Source organism: Leptidea sinapis, chromosome 12 (assembly GCF_905404315.1).
Source record: "Leptidea sinapis chromosome 12, ilLepSina1.1, whole genome shotgun sequence".
NCBI classification, from domain to species: Eukaryota; Metazoa; Arthropoda; class Insecta; order Lepidoptera; family Pieridae; genus Leptidea; species Leptidea sinapis.
The window spans coordinates 13,567,571-13,589,909 of record NC_066276.1 but is presented as its reverse complement, the minus strand read 5'-3'; the positions used below and the strand labels follow the sequence as shown (position 1 = coordinate 13,589,909).

The following is a 22,339-nucleotide window of genomic DNA, read 5'->3' as shown; positions in this document are numbered from 1 at the left end:
CAAACCAAAGCAATAGTGCAATAGCAAAAGTCAAAGTCAAAACCAATAGTCAATTATTTTTTAATTTCTTCCCGTTAATGGGTAAGGCAAAGGCAGAGCCATGCAGCCATCAAAAGTTGAAAAGAAATAATAACGTAATACGTTCATAGAATTATAGATCGCAGAAATATAAATCGTGCATATTAGGCATAATAGCGTATACAAACAGTTTCGTTCTTAATTAAAATAAAAGATCAGTCTGTTACAATTAGTCCATTGAAATTTTAGAGACTGAGCGTTTGGCGATTAAATAAAACAACTGCTTGACTGTGAGGAATATGTGGAAGATATGCATAGATGATATATATACAAAATCCTTAAAACTCGTTACCCAATCACAATTGTTATTTAAAAAAATATTTACAAGTTCAGAAAATACACACCAATACTAAAGCTTACATTTCAACCAATAGTTAAACGTTTCATTCAATAAGAATTGAGAATAATATTATGTGTTCTATCTCGCTCTAAAACTAATGCTATCGCAGTTTGTGTAAACTCGCGTCGAACCTCGATCATACGATGTCAATGAGTATTCAGCACCTACGCTGTTGCTCATTGATTAAAATTGCATGAATAGCGATCGACGCCCGAGTCCCGACGCTTCACTCGTCAGTCGAGTCCGCTCGGCCGTGCTGTGCGGTTGTGTGACGCGGAGCATATGACTGATCACGTGAGTATATCTGCGATCGTCGAGAGAACGTGACGATGCTCGTACATTGATGAGATTATTATTGGTGATCTGTATGATTCTATGAGTTGATGTACAGCATTATGAAATGGTTCTTTTCAGAGCTAATATTACGTTATACAAAATAAAATGTTCTTATCAGAGCTAATACTACGTTATATAAAATAAAATGTTCTTGTCAGAACGAATCTTTCGGCATACGCTTATTACAGTTATTATGCACGATTACTATTTCTACGATCTATAATGCTACGTTACAAGTTAGATATTAGACATTTGTATTAATTGATATTATTGGTCCAAAATGTTATAATATAAGGACAGATTATTCCATTTTTTACAGGACGCAATTTTATTTTTGGAACGTTGGGGGGTCAATAGAAGCTTAACCGAGCCAAGATTGTAGGGTTGCCACCCTTGTCCCCCATCTGCCATATTGGAAAAACGGATGGAAACACCGTTTTCACTATATATCGGGAACAATGTGACCTAAAAAAATTCGTAAAGACATAATTTGTGGCAAATCGCTTTGCCTACACATGTCCCAAAAATAAAATTGCGTCCTCTAAGAAATGCAAAGCTCATGTAACATTTCAATGTACTAAATGATTACATAAGAACAAGGTTTAGGTGCAACAGTTGATAAAATTGTGTTATCACTAAAGCATTTTACCGAATATTGGGTATAAATACAAAAACAATCAAAAACTCAACGCACGTACGGAAATAACTACTCACTAGGCGTACGGCAAGTATTTCTCTGTCTGTGGACCCAGTGCTCTGTGAACGGCTGGATCACTTGGCGTTGCGTAGAGACGTCGCTTCATTGTGTGTCTTCTACCGCATTTATCACGGGGAGTGTTCCGAAGACCTGTTTAACCTGATTCCTGCCGCCGAATTCCACCTTCGCACGACATGCCACAAGTTAGGATATCATCCCCACCATCTGGATGTGTGGCGCTCCTCCACAGTGCGGTTTTCAAGGAGCTTTCTTCCACGTACTACAAAGCTGTGGAATGAGCTTCCTAGTGCGGTGTTTCCGTGACGATACGACATGGGTACCTTCAAAAAAAAGTGCGTACACCTTCCTTAAAAGGCCGGTAACGCTCTTGTGATTCCTCTGGTGTTGCAAGAGAATGTGGGCGGCGGTGATCACTTAACACCAGGTGACCCGTACGTTCGTTTGTCCTCCTATTCCATAAAAAAAAAATATAAGAAATCATATTATAAAATTATAATACTATGGATATATACTATTTGTTGATATAAATTAGACTTGAAATTCGAAAATTTGTGTAGTGAAAATAAGATCAGTGAATTATGAAACCTTACAATAATATAGCTTACACAACAGAATAACAAATAGGCTATAATTTATAAAACTATAGTGTGAATTATACAAAATAAAAAAGAAGTGTGATTGTTACTAATGAATACCACTAGCGCCATCTCTTATCAACTAGCAAGCAAAAGATCAATACAATTAAATTTATATGGCAAAACAACGTTTGCCGGGTCAGCTAGTTTATAAAAAATTTTCTTAATACTGATATGGTCGCTCTAATTTTTAACTTCATGATGCAATTAATTTAATTTAACTTTATTAAATGATGTAATCAATTTTGTTTTATGATAATTATTATGATTTGATTATAATATCTATATGTCAAATATTTGTATGCTCAATAACGGGCACGACTTGAAGAGCTAAAATGTATTTAAATCATCTATAATGTATTAATAACCCTTGTTAACAAATAAAGATCTTACTTACTTACTTCCTTTGTCTATTTTTTTCTGTTCATTTCATTTGGAATATGTTGAAATATGTTTACTTTACCTACCTGAATAATAATGGCACAATGTAGTTCAGTAGTTATTTTTTTTCAAAATTATATTGTTTATCATTCACAAGCAATCTCGCACTTTCGCACTTTTTCACTCGCACGGTTTCTGTCGGCGCAAATAGTTTCCAACAGTACTTTTTATAACTTTTTGTTCTATGATGTACATATATACATTACTGAGAAGCTTATTTCACTTCTGTTTTATTGTAGTTTTTTTGGAACAGAAAACATATAATAAATAAAAAATAAAAATCTTCAAATTTATATCGTGAAATTCCTACCTTACTTAATATTTTGCTTTATATGGTATTTGGTTTGATAAATTAACCAATATTATTCAATAAAAAGAAGATTAAATTTCCTATCGTTCAGTATATAAATAAAACGTCTAGATATTGAACATCTATTCACAAAAGGGTTTTGAATGTACGGTCACTAACGCGTACAATCTCTGTTCATTGTCAATTTCGTGGGTGTCGTTCTGCAGGAATATCTCTAATTATTACTATGAAGCATGTAAATTTCAGTTTGGTGAAAAGAAAGAACAAATAAAGTTGATTATAAAACCATAAACACTTATAAACAAAACCAATTGTTTTCCTTGAAAATCCTCGTTTATTCCAAAATATAACTGTTTTTCAACTTTTGTCGAAAGAAAGGTAAAATAAAATAAAGCTACAAATCAAATAAGTAATTTGTTTAATATAATACATTATTTCACTAGCTTTCACATAAATTCAATAAAATCACCGTAACTATAACCATTCTTTTGCTACACGTAAAATAATAAGCATTCATAAAGCGCCGCGCGCGTTTTAAGTCGCGTGGCACATGGGCGATTTTCAACAATTAGAGAGCGCGTAACATAATAGGTTAACTTGTATTATACATTTTATCGATTATTTCATTAAATATTAATATCATTTCAATTATCTTCTTTGTATAATGAATTGGTGTAAAGAATTAAGAATTAAAATGAATTAAAGACAATTTGAATTAGACAAAATTTATTGCCCGAGGCCAGTGACATATGGATTGGAACTGAAGTTGATTTCCGCATTTCGTCTCTTTCTATCGCACTTCTAGGTGTATTTGATGAAAGAGTGCAACTACTTAGAAAACTTTCATTGAATGAGCGCTCTCCATAGGTACTTTATCATTGTTCGGAGCTCTAAGCACTTCCAGATTTGTTCGAACTGTTACAGCCGTGACTGTTTGTAATAGAAAAAAAATGCGAGAACAGAAAACTTTTACTCGTAGATAGAGTATATAAGGCAGGTATATAGATTTGCTACTAACATAATAATAATTACGAAAGTGAGAAGAAGTTATGTATAAATGACTATGTATGAGCAGGGCAAGTCGTGAGTTTTTGTCTCTATTTGCGTATCGGTTGTTGTCGCTTGCCACTAACTCCTAAGTAACTGTGGTCTCTAAAGAGTTTTATAATAAAATCTGAAAAAACTATATTCATGCTACTTGGTGAATGTCTCTACATCCCAAAAAGTAATATTTTAGTGTGCAGTGAAGGACAGGAACCAAACATAGCCTTTCATCAGTAAGTTTTTTTAAATCTAATACAGAAAGAAAATCAAATCTATAATACTCTAGTCGATTTTCTGTCGATATTATGAAAAATTAATGTATAATCATCATCATCACTTCAGCCGGAATACGTCCACTGCTGGACACAGGCCGTAGATCGCCACGACGCATGACATCTGTAATCTGACAAGTGACAGCCGAATGTTGATTGATTTCAAAATGTATAGTTTTAAGTTCTACGCGCTATGTCTAAACACTTTCTGGTTGATTCATGGAATGCTTTATGGCAAATCACAAAACAAACTAAAGGTAAATTCTATGGTTCTATCCAACCCTTTATCCCCTCTAAGCCCTGGTTCTTTCCGCAAAAAAAAACAAAATAAACTTCTCACTTCTGTCATCATACGACTTCGCTTGGGATTTGTCTGTTCCCCAGTATTTTTGGCCAAGATCCGGGTAAGGGACCATTCTATATGTGAATGTGGCCTTGAGGAAGGTACTCTTGAACATATTTTTTTCTATTGCCCTAAATTGTCATTTCCTTTTTATGACCTTCTACCGAAGGATATCCGTCGCCCCATCAACATCCCTTTTCTTCTTACTTTATGCCATTCCCCTTTCATAAAGATTCTTTACAAATTTATCTCTTGCAATAATATTAAATTGTAATTTCAATCCTCCATACTTTCTACGCTTCTATTAGGCAAATATTCCCACTTACATTCACACATTTCTCCTTTAAACTTAGATTAGAACTAACAAGGTAGTTAATATTATGAGTGTTTATTACTAACCGTACTAACTCTTGTTGCCTATTCGTCAGTTCACAAAAAACCACAGCTATATCAACCGATCATTTCCTTTTAAATCAGCTCTTTATATACTTCAATCAGCTAAAAATAAAAAATCTCTCCACCTTGACGTTGGCCGAATCGTCGACATTCAGTCGACGGAGCCAGTTAATATAAAAAAAAAAAGTTTTAACTTCTAACTATGTACCTAGGTACCAAAGCATAAAGTAGGCATTTTCAATTTTCATTAATCATTTTTTATTTTGAATTTGAAATCTTATGTCAAGACTGATGGGCTTTTCCAAAAATTAAGGCTTCAGATATTGTTTTTGGACTTTAGTCAAGAAATAAAATATGGTGTCTTACTTTACAATAGATGCCACGGGAGAAGTTACCAATTTTCAAAAAGAAATTTCGAATATGATGCATGGTTTTGGAGATAATCCAAACCCAAACGCTGCAACAGTGGTGTTAGTTGAAAATATTGTCCTTCAACAATTACGTACTATGCTACAAGAAGCCTTAAATAATTCCATTAGTCGAGGAGCAAAAGTTATTACTAATTTTGATTTTATTTTTTTGATGAGGAAAAATCCATTAAAGTTAAAACGGTTGCACGATTATCAAATTAAATTAAACACAATCGAAAAAAGTCGTCAAGCTACTGTTAGCACACCCACAGAAAATATTATGCCCGCTTTATTAGACGAAGAAAAGGACCCTCTTCGGAAGAAGAGAAATCACATTGATATAATTAAAGACATAGATGAAGCTGATGAAGTAAGTCAAATAAAGTTTGATAGCATTGATTATTTACGAAAAGTAAGAGCAGCTAAGCTTACAGAGTCAATGTCCTTTGAGAAGTATGAGGCGTATCACAAGGCCCGGTGCAGTTCATTTAGAACAGGCTATGGTATGACTAAAGGTTATCATAAATTAGAAAACTGGATTAATCCAACAAAGGAACTAAAATTAACGCATTCTGCCTTAGAAGTGCTGTGTTTCTTGGCTTATGAAACTGTTGCTGAGATTGTTGATGCCGTATTTTTAATTCGCCAGGATAGTAAAAAGAAGTCTGGAGATCCCTTCAGTAAATTTGAAGGTGGATATTTTTGCAATCCCTTAAGTTTGGGTAATGCAGTTTACATCAAGTCTGGATATGAAGGTGTACCAGCTATTACTGTAGCAGAAATAAGAGAAGTTCTTCGAAGATATTTCACTCCAAAAGTAGGGATGAATGGCTTATTCTACAGAAATATGAGTAATGATTTACCAGTGAGATACATAGCAATATAGATCCATGATAGTTTTACTGAGTTTGTAGGAAAATTCTCCTGGAAATTCTAATAACCTTCAAAAAACAAAGGATCAAGTTACATCCTTTAAAAATGTATATCTATAGATATGGAAATAACTATAGATGATTATAAACTTTTAAAATACAATACCATTTTTACTTTTAATTATAACATAAATTACATGAAAATATATATACTTACAACAGAAATTTTTTGATCTTGTAACAATTAATTGGTTATAGTGGTAACTCACTATATATATCTTGAAATTTTTCATTGTTTTTATATAAATGTGCCAAATATTAGTATTGTTCTATTGTGGATTCTACATATTAGGTAATATAATTTATTCCTTAAAGAAATAAGTGTTACATATATATATAAGTGTATATAAGTGTAACAGTACTGCAATTGTATGGTTTCAATATGTGGGTGCTGCTGTATATATAAAAAGATAAGACATAAGATCCATTTATATGCAAATGATACAGACCTAGTACCTATTTTCTTGTAATGCTGAGCTAGCCATTTGGTGGAGCTACGCCACTTGGGCCAATTTTTGTTCTAACCTTTGTAGTGCAAGTGTATTTTCAGTATTGCTATAAAATGTCATATTTATTAGTCAGATTTAACAGATATTAAAATATTAACATTGTTAAACTATGTAATGTACATTTCTAAAATAAGAAATAGCAAACTCATGAAGTTTTGTATCATACACTAATTTTAATTTATCATTCTTTAATAACAAACTTGCATCTATTTTAAATATTGACTCATCCATGTTTAATCATTTCTTTAGCTATATTTTATATATGTCATAGAATAAGAAGAAAATAACAAAAAACTTATTTGTTCAACTTTTATGCATCCCCATGGATTTTATTTGGAGTCATTGAGTGACTCCCTCATATCAGTGCTTTAAGTCATGCAAGGGACAAATATTTAGAACACAAACAAACAAGTGAATCTTTTAAATATTTTTATTTAACAAACAAATTTTTACATAAAAAATAAAATGTCTTACTAAATAAATAATATCAAAAATACATCACAGTCAAAACAATGGTATCTTAAATGTAATATCTGAACCTGAAACAAATTGAGTTATATTCATATAAGTACTAAAAATGGGTGACTTAGGGCCAGTTTGAATCTGATATTAGATAACTGATCCTGATTTGCATTTTAAAACACTTGTCTGTCACATATTAGTAGTATCTAGTATATTAGAAATGACATCAAAAAGAATTCTTAATTCTTTTATGTCTTTCATATTAATTAATACCAAACTATACAATAGCAATATGTCTTTCCCTAGGTGTTATGCAAAAAAATATCACCAAAACAGATTGATTAATGAAATGTCAATGTCTGTATCAGGTGGTATTTGTGAGTAATATAATTTAATCAATAATATGAATAGTAAAGGATTGCAATATTCAGAAAAGTAGAAGCACCAGTATTTATTTTTTATTATAATTGGTCACTATTAGAACGGATCTATTTAAAAATAAATAAACTGAAAGACTGATTTTAAAATTTTAAACAATTTCATCTAATGAAAGGGTCAATATCAATATCAGTTATAGTATTTTTTAGCTTCATACAAAGTTGATTTAAGGAAAATAGACAATTATTTTGTATTTCATGATTTGTGTAATTTACATTTCACTTCTTTACACAGGGTTCCTAGGAAAGTACTCACCTAGGAACTTGTAATACTTTGATGTATTTTTATGCTGTGAAACAGGAATGTAGCTAGCGAAACTACTGGGCTAGTGAGCCTTGACAACTTGTATGTCTCAATATATATATGAGTATATTGTCAACTAATAACTAAGGACAAAAGAGGCCACAGAATAGTCTGCTTCCCCAAGTATAAAAATGACTAATTCATCCATCTTTAATATAAATAATAATTAATAAAAAAATATGTACTTTTTAATTGAGATCGCTTTTTAGTCAATTACCTTATAAAAGGACACTAAATATATATCGAGAGAAAGAATCAGAACATAAGTATCTATCCGAATCACTGACCTATAAATACCACTGGACGGGCTGTTCCATGTGTTTAACAGCAAATAATTTTTGCCTATTTGAAGCGAGATTCGCGAGCGTCCAGAGAACTAATTTTGACGTATAATACAAATGGCTGCGAAGGAACGTACAACACTCAAGTATTTTTGCATTTTGAATTAATTTCGTTCGTTTTCCGTAGTATTTAAACTTCAATTACTTACACAATTTTTTTGTAAATATTTTCCTACCATCCTTCGATGTTTGCTGAGGTTGTCATCACTAGTTTTCGCACCGCAGACTCGCTACTTGGCCAACAGATTCAAAATAGCGAATATCAAACAGGCACAAAAGCACTGACAGCCACCAGTCCAGTGCTATATAGTAGAGGTCTGCGATCCGAATGTAAATATTTAATTTATTACCTTTGACTCAGGTGACAGCTGACACATGTTGGCGGGCCTGTATGCTGTAGTAATCTGTAATTTTACTGCCATAGTGACTTTCTCCCTCGGTTATTATAGGACATTGGAAGTATTTCTGTAAACAACATTGTATTAATTTCTCACAGTATAAAGAGCCTATCAAATAAAATTTCATTAAATTAATGAGTAGTTGTTTGTAATGTCGTCCATTTTTCAGTAATTTGTCAAGTCAAGGTTTTTTGCATGGTAAATTATTTCAGGTATTTATGAGGCGAGATTAGCTTTTTATTATATATCTGCAAGTTATATTTTTTAGACGTCACCATTTATGGTTGTAAACTAAAAACATTTTTTTTTTCGCAGAACTCAAAAACAATCACATAACTAAAATCACGTCGCGTATTAAACGCTTAATATCATGAGCTATCTGCCAGTGGATGTCCCGTCATAATCGGTCCAGTAGTGGTTTCGGAGATTAGCCGGAACAAACACAATACATTATAAAGTAAACAAATACTTATTCAGTCCGTGTTAGTAATTCGAAACTAATTGTCTGGCCATAAATACTTACAACTTAAATACTTCTAATATTCATTATTCAGAGTTCAAATTTGGAACGGGATGTTAAAAAACTAGATGAATGCAGCCTAAATAACACGCCGACATCGAGTTGCTAAAGAAATCTCTAGAACAAGCAGTGGCTAACAACATATAGATTCGTAGCCAGACAGATTAAAGCCAAAAGTAGTTTTGAAAAGAGATCTGTTTTACATAATAATACCTATTGCCGAGACCTTAATAAATAAATAAATATAAGATTTATTAAGTTTACACTACGTTAAAATAATAAATGCGTATTTATTTTTAACAGAACTTATGAGATCTGTTTTACATATATGAGCTATCGCTGAGACTTTAATAAATAAATAAATATAAGATTTATTAAGTTTACACTACGTTAAAAGAATAAATGCGTATTTATTTTGTAACAGAATTTATGAGATCTGTTTTACACAATAATACCTATTGCCGAGACTTCAATAAATAACTAAATATGAGATTTATTAAATTTACACCACGTTAAAAGAACAAATGCGTATTTATTTGTAACAGAACTTATGGCTAGACTAGGAATAGAAAAAGTACCTCAATGGTTTTAAGATCTCCACTTATATCCACCGTGGGTACAAGTTGCTTCGGTTTCAAGAACTTAACAAAACGTATCAATTCCGAGAAACTCGAATGCTCACTGTAGGGTATACCTGGGGACAGATAATAACATATAAATTACTTATTAATTATTATTAATAATATTATATATTATTTTGCTTAGATTAATCAATTAGTGATATCCTAATTTACTTCCAATTCTTGTAGATAACAAAAAAGACCATTTTATCGCGATATTATTAAGAAGATTTAATCGCTTTAAAACACTGATAAGTATGTTATTTTTGCTCCTTTGGTAAGAAAGGACATAGATACATTTTATGTCGGAATTTTTATGATTTCCCGAAGGTTTACGAATTTATTTTGAATTAAGTCTCGTGCAGAACTATATACCCTATCAGGCAAGTTCCCGTTGGATACCTACGCGTCGGGTATGGAACTCTTAAAACTGCAATAGTTTTTATGTTTGATAGATTATTGAGTAATTTTAAAGAGAAAGTTTGCAATTACCGTGTATAGTAACACCACCCTTTTCAATAGTTGAATTCTTCCCATTCTCCCATCCGCTCGGTTTGAACGCAACAACTTCTGTAAACACCCCTTGCAGGCTGTCCAAATAACTTTGAAGCTTCTACAAAATCACGAGGATATCAATTTTATAGAATATTAATATGTACTACGGGTCAACTGTTATAAAAGCTTAGATTTTACAGTCCATTAAAGATTTTTTTTAGCTATGGAGCACTCCAGACCGAAACCCAATAATGTTTATGCATTACGGCAGAAATAGGCGCCGTTGTGGTACCCATAATCTAGCCGGCATTCAGTGCAAAGGAACCTCCCACTGGTAAATTTTCGAATAACTTTCCGTATTCCATGGACAACGGGCTAGGTCTGGTTTTCTAGGTAACGAAATGACTGCAATATTATACATAGTATGTATCTCGGACTACACCGAGACCGGCCAAATTGGGAAGCCCCCACCACAACAATTTATTTTTATTTATTTATTTATTCAAAAGAAACAAACGGTCACATTCATAAATTGATTACATAAACAGGATATGAAATCTAGACCTAAAGTTCCCTAATTTTTATAACAGTCACTACAGATATAAGAATTAGTAAAGTAGGTACAACTAACAATATTTTTCTAAATTTGGTTACAAGTTTTTAAATGTATGGTTACAGCATTTTTAAATGACGCTAATGATTTAAACATGGAAAGGTCTAAGTTGCAAAGTTCGGTATTCATATCAAGAGAAACGTCACATATGAGATCCTCGTCGGCGCGATGTACAGTTGACACGCGAACCTATTTACAAGTCCAATTGGAAGACTCCCACCACATAATAGATACGTCACCTCGTGCGTCAGATCCTTCATCGGCACCACGTGCAGTTGGCACGACTGCGGGGGATCTTGGTTGAAGCTGCGCCCCTCCACGATCTGCAGCACGCGGTCCTTCTCCGGACACGCCCAGACGGAGCACCCGACCCGGCGGGCTACACCCAGGAAGAACTTCTCCTTTCCTAACACAATCACATTGATACTATTAATGGACTACAGAACGTGTTCACACAACAGCTATCGTCTTCAGCACAGTTGGCATCAAAATTTTATCCAGATTTCATCATTTCTTTCATTAGAATATTAAATTAAAATTTGCGTTTAATCATACTATTGACACTCTTATTCTGTATTTCTTATTCCAAATAAATATGATCACATTGGTTGTATTTCAGACAATATAATTCTTATTTTTGTACACTGCAGAAGATGTCAAATGTTTGGTAAAACAATCCAGACTTTCAACATTACAGGTATTTTCACATATTTTTTTTTAATTAACCCGTGCGAATCCGAGACGTTTCGCAAGTAGTTAAGACAATATAACTGTAGTAGTAGTCTGTGTAGTACGATGACAATTGACATTTTTGCCGTTGACTATTCAAGTGACGATATTTGAAGCAGCGATTCACTCGATTGTAGATTGACAGATGACGGCTATAATCCGCCATACTGTATTAACTACTATATAAAACTTATGTCAAATCACGGCATATTTCATACTAAACTAAATTTCAATATTTACTTAGTAAGCATTGCCTCTTAATTCGTAGTATTTACATCCTCTTTAATTAAAACTCAATGTATTTATAGTCTGATCGTAAGTGATTACGAAAGAAATATGTGCCATTTTTTAGGGTAGCCGTGTCGAAACTCCCTGAAAACATTGTGTAAGAAAGGCGATTCCACAGTTTGAATGTTTGAAACGAAGATCTGATTTAACAACTAAGCATATTTTGATGTCATTTCTAATATATTAGATACTACTACCTTTTCGGAAACAAATGGCGCTGTTATAGAGAAGAAGCGGCGCAAGAAACTCTCCCAGCATTATTTTTTTTAACTCTTTTTAATGAAAATATACAACATTGTACTGTCCATTGCTATTGCTATAAAATAATCACAATCTAGTCCCAGGCTGTTCGATCTCTTAGATATTCAGCTGTGGAGTACTAGGATTTACGACAGAGCAATTTTTTAAATAAAACGTTTAAATTTATTTATAGATAATGCCTGAACAGTGGCTGGGACTTACTTTAAGTGTATACATTTACCCTTAAAGCTATTATATATCTTATGAAGCCTACTAGAATTAGTTACAAGCAATCTCTTATTTCTAGTGTTATAATAATGAAAGTCACTATTAAGAGCAAAAAGCCTAATCCGACATACAAAACTCACCTATAGTATACGTGCCACACACTATCAGCACAGAGGAGAATTTTTTCCCAGCTTTCTCCAAGTTAATCTTTTTCTGTCGCAACAAATACAATGCCATTTCTAAGCTTTCATCCTGCGTTATAAAATCGTAGCGCGGATTGCAATAACTGAAACATAGTAAAATAATATTAATTGTTACTTAGTTCACGTCCAACTATCGCGAGAGTAATACAATTCTTTATTGATTTAAAAGAGTCGTAATCAATTACTAGTTACTTCTTCTCAGTTTCCTTACACAGGGAAGCTTCTTTGCACAGAACGCCGCAGTAGTTTGCAAGCATTATTGTTTCAGCTATATATTTTTTTATGAACTTAAGGGACGAGACGAGCAGGACGTTCAGCTGATGGAAATTGATAGGCCCTTACATTACAATGTAGTGCCCAATTGAAAAACCGTAAAATTCTGAGCGACACTACAACTGCGCTAGTCACATTGAGACAAGATATCAAGTCTCATTTGCCCAGTAATTTCACTAGCTACAGCGCCCTCCAGACCCAATACAATAATGGTTACACATTACTGCTTCATGGCAGAAAAAGGCGCCGTTGTGGTACCCACAATCTAGTTATCGTCTATAGGCATCCTGTGCAAAGGAGCCTTCCACTGAAGATACATGAAGTGGGGATTGAGTGACCGCCAAACATTTGAGAACAGCACCTCTACAGGACATTGTCACAAGCTATTTTTATGTTTTAAACTGTGTGAAGTGCGAGTATTTTGAGTAAAAGTGTGTTACAAGCGGCAATTACTTAACGTTGACTTAACTAAGAGTAACAAAAGTTTATCTATCTTACGTCGTGTCAAGGTATATTGTATGTATGTCTTTGTTCCAAAATATGGGGTATGTCTCCATGATAGGTGATCCCCTAAAATCACCTGTATGTAACAACGACTTCCCGTTAGGTAAGGTGAACACCAACATTACGGCGCCCGGACAGCTGAAATAAATAAATTTGTTTTTGACACAGTGTTATCTGCACAGCAATGAATGGCACTAATTTGCATGCTATCACTGATATGCAGGAGAAATAGTCTAGGGCAGTTTTATCTGCATATTCAAATGTGGGGCCCCACAGGGGGGCAATTTGATAGTTAAGGGGGGGCAATTAAAAAATGGACTCGACACGACTCCAACCCTTTTGCTTTGAGTTATTTAAATGCAATGCTAGCTAACTCAATGAAAAATTAAACAAAAAGGCACATTCCACGAATATGCAAAAAACTTGCATTTATTTGCTGATTAAAAATATAAATCGACTTGATATAACACAACGCTGAGACTTGAGATCAAAGCTAGGTAAATTGGAACTTAATATAAAATCTCTGTGCATCAATCATCAAGCGCAAGGATCGCACTAAATGAATATAGAAAAATCAATATTATAATTATTTTGAATTTAAGTTTTTTCACTATGTTTTTGAAATTTTATACTGATTCCTTTCCAAAACTTATCATTTATATTTCATAAGGGAACAAAACAATTTTTAGAGGTTAAAAATTAGGTATGGTGAACATAAAATTTTTAGAAATGTTAACTGGCATGGCTTAGAAAAGGTTAGAAAACACTGGTCTATGGGATAGGATACAGGCTTACGTGACACTAGTGTTTATGGATTTTCAGTCGGAGCATGTATCGTTGACCTTGATGATCAGCCAAAAAGCTAGTAATCCATTTGCATAATTTCTAGGAAAACAAAAAGGAATAAAAGGCAGTCGCGATAGTTTTAACATAAATACAAGATGATAATGCTTCCCGTACGATCAACATCACCATGTATTTAGAAGCCTTATTAGACAGTGACTTCGATTATTTAAAGACTTGAAAAAATAGATGGCTATTTGAAATTAATTTTTACGTTAAATATCTGTTTAACAGAAATTAAAAAATATATACTTGAGATGTGTAATAATAGAAAACATCCCACAGAAATACTATTTAATTCGATTTTTTTGCCATCTAGGTGATAGGTGAGAAAATTGGCTACTTACTGATTTGCATCAACCGCCGTTACTTCGACGCCTTCTATTTTCAAACACTCGTCAAAGTTCAATATCTTTATCACTTTTGGACTAACGCCCAATCGAGATATGCACAGATCCGCTAGAAATATACAGTTAGTAAAATTAATAATCATTCATGAAATAAAGTAGTTACTTCAGAGCTTTTGGGAAGTTTTACTTGAAACAGGCTAGAATAAGAAATACAGATTTTTGTCACATGCAAAAAATATAATTATACTAGCTGACCCGACAGACGTTCTTCTGTACATAATAAATAAAATACTGCTTTTTATGAATTTGTCAATAATATTTCGGGAATGTTGCATTGCATGCACTGCGACCACTGTACAGTGTGACGTCAATTTAGTATACTGTGAAGCCGTTCCTTTATAGGTTACTATTTAAAACGAAACGCAATCCCGTATACTGTCGGCCGCATTTTTTGACGCAGCATTCAAATAAGTGTATTAAAGTTTTCTAGTTCATTAAAAAAAAACTGTTATTGAAGTACTGCCAAAATATTTGGGATTAAACTGTAGGTATTGTTTATAAAACGTTAGGCACTCGAGTGGTTTTGACTGATCACGTGATCAAAGTACTGCGAGTACCACATAACTCGAAAACGCCAGTGCTCACAGTAGAATATGGTGGCGATTTATGACGTCATATATTTCCCTAGGGTACTGCGGCAGTATACTGGCAGTCCATAACGGAACGAATTTTTCTACAGTGATAGCACTGTGCAGTGCTCGCAGTACATATCGGAACATACCCTTCATAACATCAAGAAATTATTATTTCGTAAAATATGCTTCCCTGTTGTTATAATCAAATTGTTTCAACAGCAGAACTGTTAAACCGTGCGTCAATAAATTCTCTCATAGAAAAAATGTCCATACAAAACAAATATTGGAAGTAACAATAATTATCTTTAATATATTATAATTAATCGATATAAAAACTATCCTATCTCTCAAGTTGGACTAAACTGCACTCAATGAAAACAACCATTAAAATACGTTTACTAGTTTAGGAGTTCACGGGAAACATCAGGACACTGGATTTATATAATATTAAAATAAGTTTACACACGTTATTTTTCTAAAACTGCAAAAAATCTACAACCTACTATAATCTACTACTTCCTTCGGAGAAATCTTTTTTTTTTGGATAGACTATGTCTATCAAAATGAAGATATTTTAATGGGTCTTTTTTACGGGAATGAGCTGCGAGCAGATGGCCTAAGCCCTAAGGGTTAGTATAAACATGCTGCCCAATTCAGCCACGTAGTTAGTTTACGTGGCAATTTGACTATTGAATAGAATATTAAGTGAATTTGATTATATTGATTAATTGATTTTAATTCTTAAAAGTTTTGGATTTGAATATTTTAACTTGAATTTCTTTTTTATTATGGAAAAGGAGGCCAAACGAGCGTACGGGTCACCTGATAATAGGTGATCACAGCCGCCCACATTCTTTAGCAACACCAGAGAATCATAGGAGCGTTGCCGGCCTTTGAGGAAAGTGTACGCATTTTTTTTAAGACGAATCGTTCTGGAAACACCGTAAAAGGAAGCTCACTCCACAGATTTTTAGTACGTGGAAGAAAGCTCCGTGAAAACCGCACTATGGAGGAACACCACACGGATGTGTGGTGTGTCGTGCGAAGGTGGAATTCGGCGGCAGAATCAAGTGAAACTCTTCGGAACACTCCCCGTGATAGATGCGGTAGAAGACACATACCGTTTCAAAAATCAGCTGGAATAATGAGTTTTTTTTTTGTAATAAATGTTAACCATGTAAACAATGACGTGAATTTAATAAAAAGCTGTTATTTTGAAATTATTATGAGACAACTCAATTTTACTAATTGATTTATTATTTTATTAATAGATTGGAGTAATTTGTTAATACATAGGTTGCACTAAAAGTATCGGGAATGGAATATTTCCACTGTTCCTGTCATATTAAAATCTTTTTAATTGAAAACTACTACTGAGTCCACCATAGTCCAGTGTACTCGCAACGCCTCTAACCGTCAGAAATGGAAGCGCATCGCCAGGAGATCTACCCTCAGAAAGGATGTTGACCCACCGAACACTCCACCATGTACCTCGTCAGCGCAACCACGACCACTCTGACAAGAGTGTCCGACTAAGAAGAATTGAAAACTCCTTGGTTTTAAAAATCGAATACCATCTATTTATTTAAAAAAAGATTCTCGGTATTGTCACAAGGTCTTTTCAAACTTGTTTAGTCGTTGAGAAAATGGAATTGACTCGAGAAAATTCTAGAGCGATGATTTACTATGATTTTCGAAGTGGTTTAACACAAAAACAGTGTGTTGACCGGATGATTTCTGCATTTGATGATGAAGCCCCATCCAAAAACACAATTTATCGCTGGTTTGCTGAATTTCAACGTGGACATGTCAAGCTCAGTGATGATCCCCGTCAAGGTCGTCCAAAAACTGCAGTCAACAAAGAAAACGTTGATGCTGCGCGTAGGCTGATTGAGGAAGATCGACATGTGACATACCGCGAAATTCAGGCAACTTTAGACATTGGCATGAGCCAAATACAAATAATCTTGCATGAACAATTAGGTGTAAAAAAGTTGTTTTCCCGGTGGATACCGCATTTGCTCTGTGAAGAGCAAAAAGCGGCTCGCGTTACTTGGTGCATCAGAATTCTCGAAAGATTCCACGCAGGATCCTCAAATGCTGTATACAACATCGTATCAGGTGACGAATCCTGGATATATGCAAACGAACCCGAAACAAAAAACCAGTCACGAGTTTGGGTGTTCGAAAATGAGTTAAAGCCAACAAAAATTGTTCGTTCACGGAGTGTTGCAAAAAAACAACCACCACGTTTGTCTCTAAAACCGGCCATGTTGCAACTATTCCTCTTGAGGGACAAAGAACGGTTAATGCAGAATGGTATGCTAGCATTTGTTTGCCATAGGTCGTTTCTGAACTCCGTAAAGAGAACTGCAACCGCCGCATCATCCTCCATCACGACAATGCCAGTTCTCACACCGCGCACAGAACAAAAGAGTTTTTAGACCAAGAAAACATAGAATTATTAGACCATCCGCCGTACAGCCCCGACCTAAGCCCTAATGATTTCTATACTTTCCCTAAACTAAAGAATAAATTGCGTGGTCAGAGATTTTCATCCCCTGAAGAAGCTGTGGACGCCTACAAAACGGCCATTTTGGAGACCCAACTTCCGAATGGTTGCTTTAATGATTGGTTCCATCGTATGGAAAAATGTGTCAAATTTCGCGGAGAATACTTCGAAAAGCAATAAATACATTTTTAAATAGTAATGTTGTGTCACTTCCTTGATTCCCGAAATTTTCAGTGCCGCCCTCGTAAGTGACAATGTTCTCAACAATATTTTACACCATTAATTGAGGTAAAAAAAACATTGAAGTCACTCACCTGTAATTTTGGAACAGTATAATATTTTATTAAATCCTTTCTTCAATCCCGAATAGTGATCCGAATGGAAATGAGTGAGAAAGTAATGCTTAACGTTTGGTATCTCACCATATGAAAAAGCGTCAACAGCAAAGTGTGTGCCTGAAATGTTTATACCATTATATAATTTTCGATTATCAATATTTAACTTCAAAGAAATTACATTATTTGTGGACCTGACGTAAATGACGTCACATCGTCGCTTTGTTACGGTGTGCAAAACAAGCATCACTTGGTTACTATTAATAATCAACGATTTATTTTTTCAGTATTATAGATTGATGTAGAGGTGTTGTGTTGTGATGTGGATTATTATCATCATAATGATGAAAAATCTATTAAAGAATCTGGGTTAAGTAAAAACAGGGTTTTATTTTTCTTTCAGTCTTGCATTGCGACACAGAACAACAGAAACTACAGAACAATTCACAGTAAAAGTCAGAACGTAGCAATGTAAACTTTAAAAATAAAGCAGTGATAGCACGAAAATAGCATGGTGTACCTAACGGTAATGAAACTGTTAACGGTACAGACGCAACAGGATGAGCGCGGGTGTGAAAGGGGAATAGGAGGGAGCTCACGTTCTAGTGAGGTCCAGAGATAATATGGCCGTGTAGTAGGAACGTAAAATGGGCGTCTTTTATGCCGTCAAAGTAGTCAGAACATAGTTTTCAAGCACTATTTTTCATTAGTTAAATTCAAAGGGTGCTGAAGTGAGTGCAATCTATGCTACTGAGACTTATGTGGTGTGTGTAGGTGACAGGCTGAATCATAATCCTTCCAGTGCTGCTCAGTTTTAAGAAGACGGAGTACCACTGCAATGTAGTGGGCTGGGCTTTTGACTTATCACCAGGTGTACACCTTAGTTGTCTTGTCAAAATAAACAATAAATAAGAAGCAAAACCATTGACCATCAGATGGCCCGACAATCTTGTCAAGATCGCCGGAATAGGTTGCACGAGGGCAGCTCAGGACCGATCGTCATGGCGATATTTGGGGAGGCTGTTGTCCAGCAGTGGACATCCGGCTAATACTCCTGTCCTATTACAGCATAAAAAATGAAGGACTCATAAAATTCTTGGTAAAAACATGACTCTTACCTGCAACAATCTTATACCATGGCATAGGTTTTGTTCCAACTGATGTTTTGTTTGACTTGATTTTCATTGGTAAATTGAACTGAATAGTTTCTGTATTTCTTTTTGGTGAACACGAGCCAACACTTGCTGTTATTGTTCTTGCATGTAATGTATTTATCAATTTATGGTCCAGCAGTCTAGGAGACTTGGACTCATGTGCAATTTTTTCAGAATGTTTTATATCATTTTTGATCCTTGAGCTATTTCTAGAACTTTCATGTCTAGGACTGACAGACACACTCTTATTCATTGTATTTACCAATCCATTACAACTAACATCATTGCATTGAACAAAATCTACTTGATTTTCTTCATAACACACTTTCCTTTTTGCAACATTTGTAAAATAAGAATCTATTGACTTTTGCTTCAATGTACAATGCTGTACAGTTTTATAATTGGTTTGATAATGTAGCACAGATTTCTTACTTTTCGATAATTTACTAGGATCTTTAAATTTTCTTTCCACTAATTTATAATTTGGTGGTTGCACAATGACATGTGACAATTTGTCAATGGCATTTGTGTTTAAAATCAGAACTTTATTTTCCTCTGCATCAACTTCTGATGACACTTTCTGCTTTTTAATTTCTAAAGTGACAGCAACTGCCTTTCTTTTTGTTGGGCTTAATTTTATACTATTCTCCATGTCTGTTAATTCTTGTGAAGGCTCCAATAAAACGCAATCTACATTTATATCGTTATTTATATGAGAAAATACAATATTTTTTAATGTCGTATTATTTACGCTTATAGCTATATTATCACATTTTTTTACATTAAATGAAACAGAATAGATTGGTTTAGATTCTAAATCACTATTAGTCAAAATTTCTTCCAAAGGATTTAATTTGTATCCAATTGTAGTTGCAGACGAGTGAGATCTATTATCACCAAAACATTTTTGAACATTATCAGTATATTTTGTGTTTAAATAACAGATATTATCTTCATGCAAGTTATTAACCTTATCAAATGAAGAATGACTCCAAATCTCATCATCTATGTTTAACTCATTACTTCTTACAAGCTTCACATTTCTGGCATTACAAAGATTTTTGCAATTTTCTTTATCTTCATAAATCTGTAATATAAAAAATGACATTACAGACAGGAGCATCTGCTGGCAAGTAGGGAAGAAGAGATTTTTTTTGTATGAGAGTTTTTTTTATATAAGAGGGAGGGGGGGGAACAGGCAAGAGGCTCACGGGATGGGGGGGCGTGAGGCAACCGCCCATGGACATCCGCAACAACCGGTGTCAAGAGATGCGTTGCCGGCTGTTAAGGTGTACTTGAGATAAAATCCCTCATATGCCAATAACATGAACTTGTAATGAAATCTCCGTACAAGTGCAGCACTGTTTGTTACAGAAATAGGTGCCGTTGCTACACTGTTAATGACAAACATTGCACAACTAGTTGTAGCAACTAGTATGACAGGTAAAGCTTGTAGCTACAGTAAAAAATAACTAAAATTTAAATATAATTTATAATAGTGAACACACCTTATTAAATACTCTTTGAAGAGAATCATTTCCTGGTTTTAATACACTGTTCCGCTTTAGTGACAAAGAACATTTGCTTCTGTAAGAATTCTGGAAAATAAATGAAAAATATCAAATAAATAGGCTAAATCTAGTTTAAAAAGGAGATGTCAAAATTCACTATGTTTTATGCAACTGTTTGCTTTCAAACTAAGCCAGATTGTACTTCATGGCCAATTCAGATACTGTAATCACTACTATTTCAAACTTATGTGTGTTCAAACCTGTGACTGCATGTTTCATACTAAACTGAATTTCAATTTTTACTTAGGCAGTCCTGCCTCTTATTACATAGGATTTACATGCTCTTTGCTGCTGTCTGTTAGGAAATATTAGACAAATTAAAAGTAATTGAGTCCATCTCCTTTTTAAAGCCTGTTAAAAGGATATTTTGATCCACAGAAAATTGTTGATTATTAGGTTTTTATATTACATGTAAATATACGCATTTTCTTAAACTCTTGTCAATAGGACCCTTGAAAATTAAAAACCAATATGAAGAGACATATTATATCACATACCTGAGTTAAATAAATATCAGATGATTTTTTGACTGATCGCGGATTTAAGATTGATGGTATATATTCATCATCACTAACATTCATTCTAGTTCCAATTTAATCAACTAATTGCTAGTCTGAAATTAAGAAAGGCAGAGCTACCATTCAAAATTTAAATATATTTGCTTCACACACAAAGAATAAATACTGCAACCAAGACATCAGAGTCAAATCCCACACCATCCTTTCAAAATTAAACAAAGTGAATTGTATACAGTAAATACAGCTCTTCGAAACAGTTTATGTATACATAAAATGTGGTAATGGTTTTTCAAATGAGTCTACAGAACCAGGGGATAAGTAAGAAATACTTACACAAAAACGTTTGTAATTTTATATTTAGTTTAGTTTATAAATATATCAGCTTTATAGTTAAATTCACATATAAAAAATACCACTTATTTTGCAATAAGCATCAAAAAATGCATATTTAAAATTAACAAATTTAAGGGTGTAAATTGCAAATAGGTAGGTACAAGGTACAGTCTAAGGACTTTATAAATATTCTTGCTAATAATTATAAATTTCCAAGAAATATATTACTAAATATAATTATTACTAACATTAACTGGACTATGTAGTTTCGAATATTTCGCTTTTAGTTTTTACAAGACAGACAATAATTGCAATATTTTTTAAAAATCACAATTATTCACAACTTTCAACTTTGTTATTATTTCATTTTTCGCCTTTGATTTTCCTTTAGAAATTAGAAATAGAATTTAGATGTTGTGTTTACTTTATTATCTTTTTCTTCTTTTTATTTCTATAATGGCACGGGATACAAGTCCATATGCTTAGTAATTAAATAATTGCCATTTCAGTGTGTTTGTAGAGGTTGAGAGGAACGTGCGGGAACGTTGGGAGGTATTTCACGGAATTTGAATTTTTTACTAATAAAAGCTGAATGGAATAAAAAAATCTGTGCACTTTATTATATATTAATGAATTATAATATCTACATTTAAATTTTCATCCATGCAT

The 22,339-nt window shown here is 33.7% G+C and overlaps 2 protein-coding genes across 2 annotated transcripts; one reads left to right on the top strand and one right to left on the bottom strand.

Annotated features, from left to right (window-relative positions):
* Positions 1-5,120: 5,120 nt before the first annotated feature.
* On the top strand, positions 5,121-8,160 carry LOC126967098 (transcription initiation protein SPT3 homolog). Its single transcript, XM_050811490.1, has one exon. It carries the CDS (start codon positions 5,268-5,270, stop codon positions 6,207-6,209), a length of 942 nt encoding a protein of 313 aa, XP_050667447.1. The 5' UTR covers positions 5,121-5,267; the 3' UTR covers positions 6,210-8,160.
* Positions 7,177-22,122, bottom strand: LOC126967077 (DNA cross-link repair 1A protein). The gene is made up of 13 exons (XM_050811454.1): positions 21,919-22,122; positions 21,317-21,432; positions 20,757-20,846; positions 19,213-20,335; positions 18,074-18,214; positions 14,610-14,721; positions 13,414-13,557; positions 12,580-12,725; positions 11,194-11,360; positions 10,339-10,459; positions 9,805-9,920; positions 8,659-8,773; positions 7,177-7,303 (listed from the first exon to the last, which is right to left on the bottom strand). The coding sequence occupies exons 2-12, from the start codon at positions 21,398-21,400 to the stop codon at positions 8,666-8,668; spliced, it is 2,352 nt and encodes a 783-aa protein (XP_050667411.1). The 5' UTR covers positions 21,401-21,432; positions 21,919-22,122; the 3' UTR covers positions 7,177-7,303; positions 8,659-8,665.
* Positions 22,123-22,339: the final 217 nt, after the last annotated feature.

Coding starts and splice junctions, on each gene's coding strand:
- LOC126967077 (XM_050811454.1), bottom strand. CDS start 21,400: ATGAATGTTAGTGATGATGAATATATACCATCAATCTTAAATCCGCGA. Junction 20,847..21,316: donor CTGATATTTATTTAACTCAG/GTATGTGATATA, acceptor TTTATTTTCCAG/AATTCTTACAGAAGCAAATG. Junction 9,921..10,338: donor GGGTGGTGTTACTATACACG/GTAATTGCAAAC, acceptor ATCTGTCCCCAG/GTATACCCTACAGTGAGCAT.
- LOC126967098 (XM_050811490.1), top strand. CDS start 5,268: ATGGTGTCTTACTTTACAATAGATGCCACGGGAGAAGTTACCAATTTT.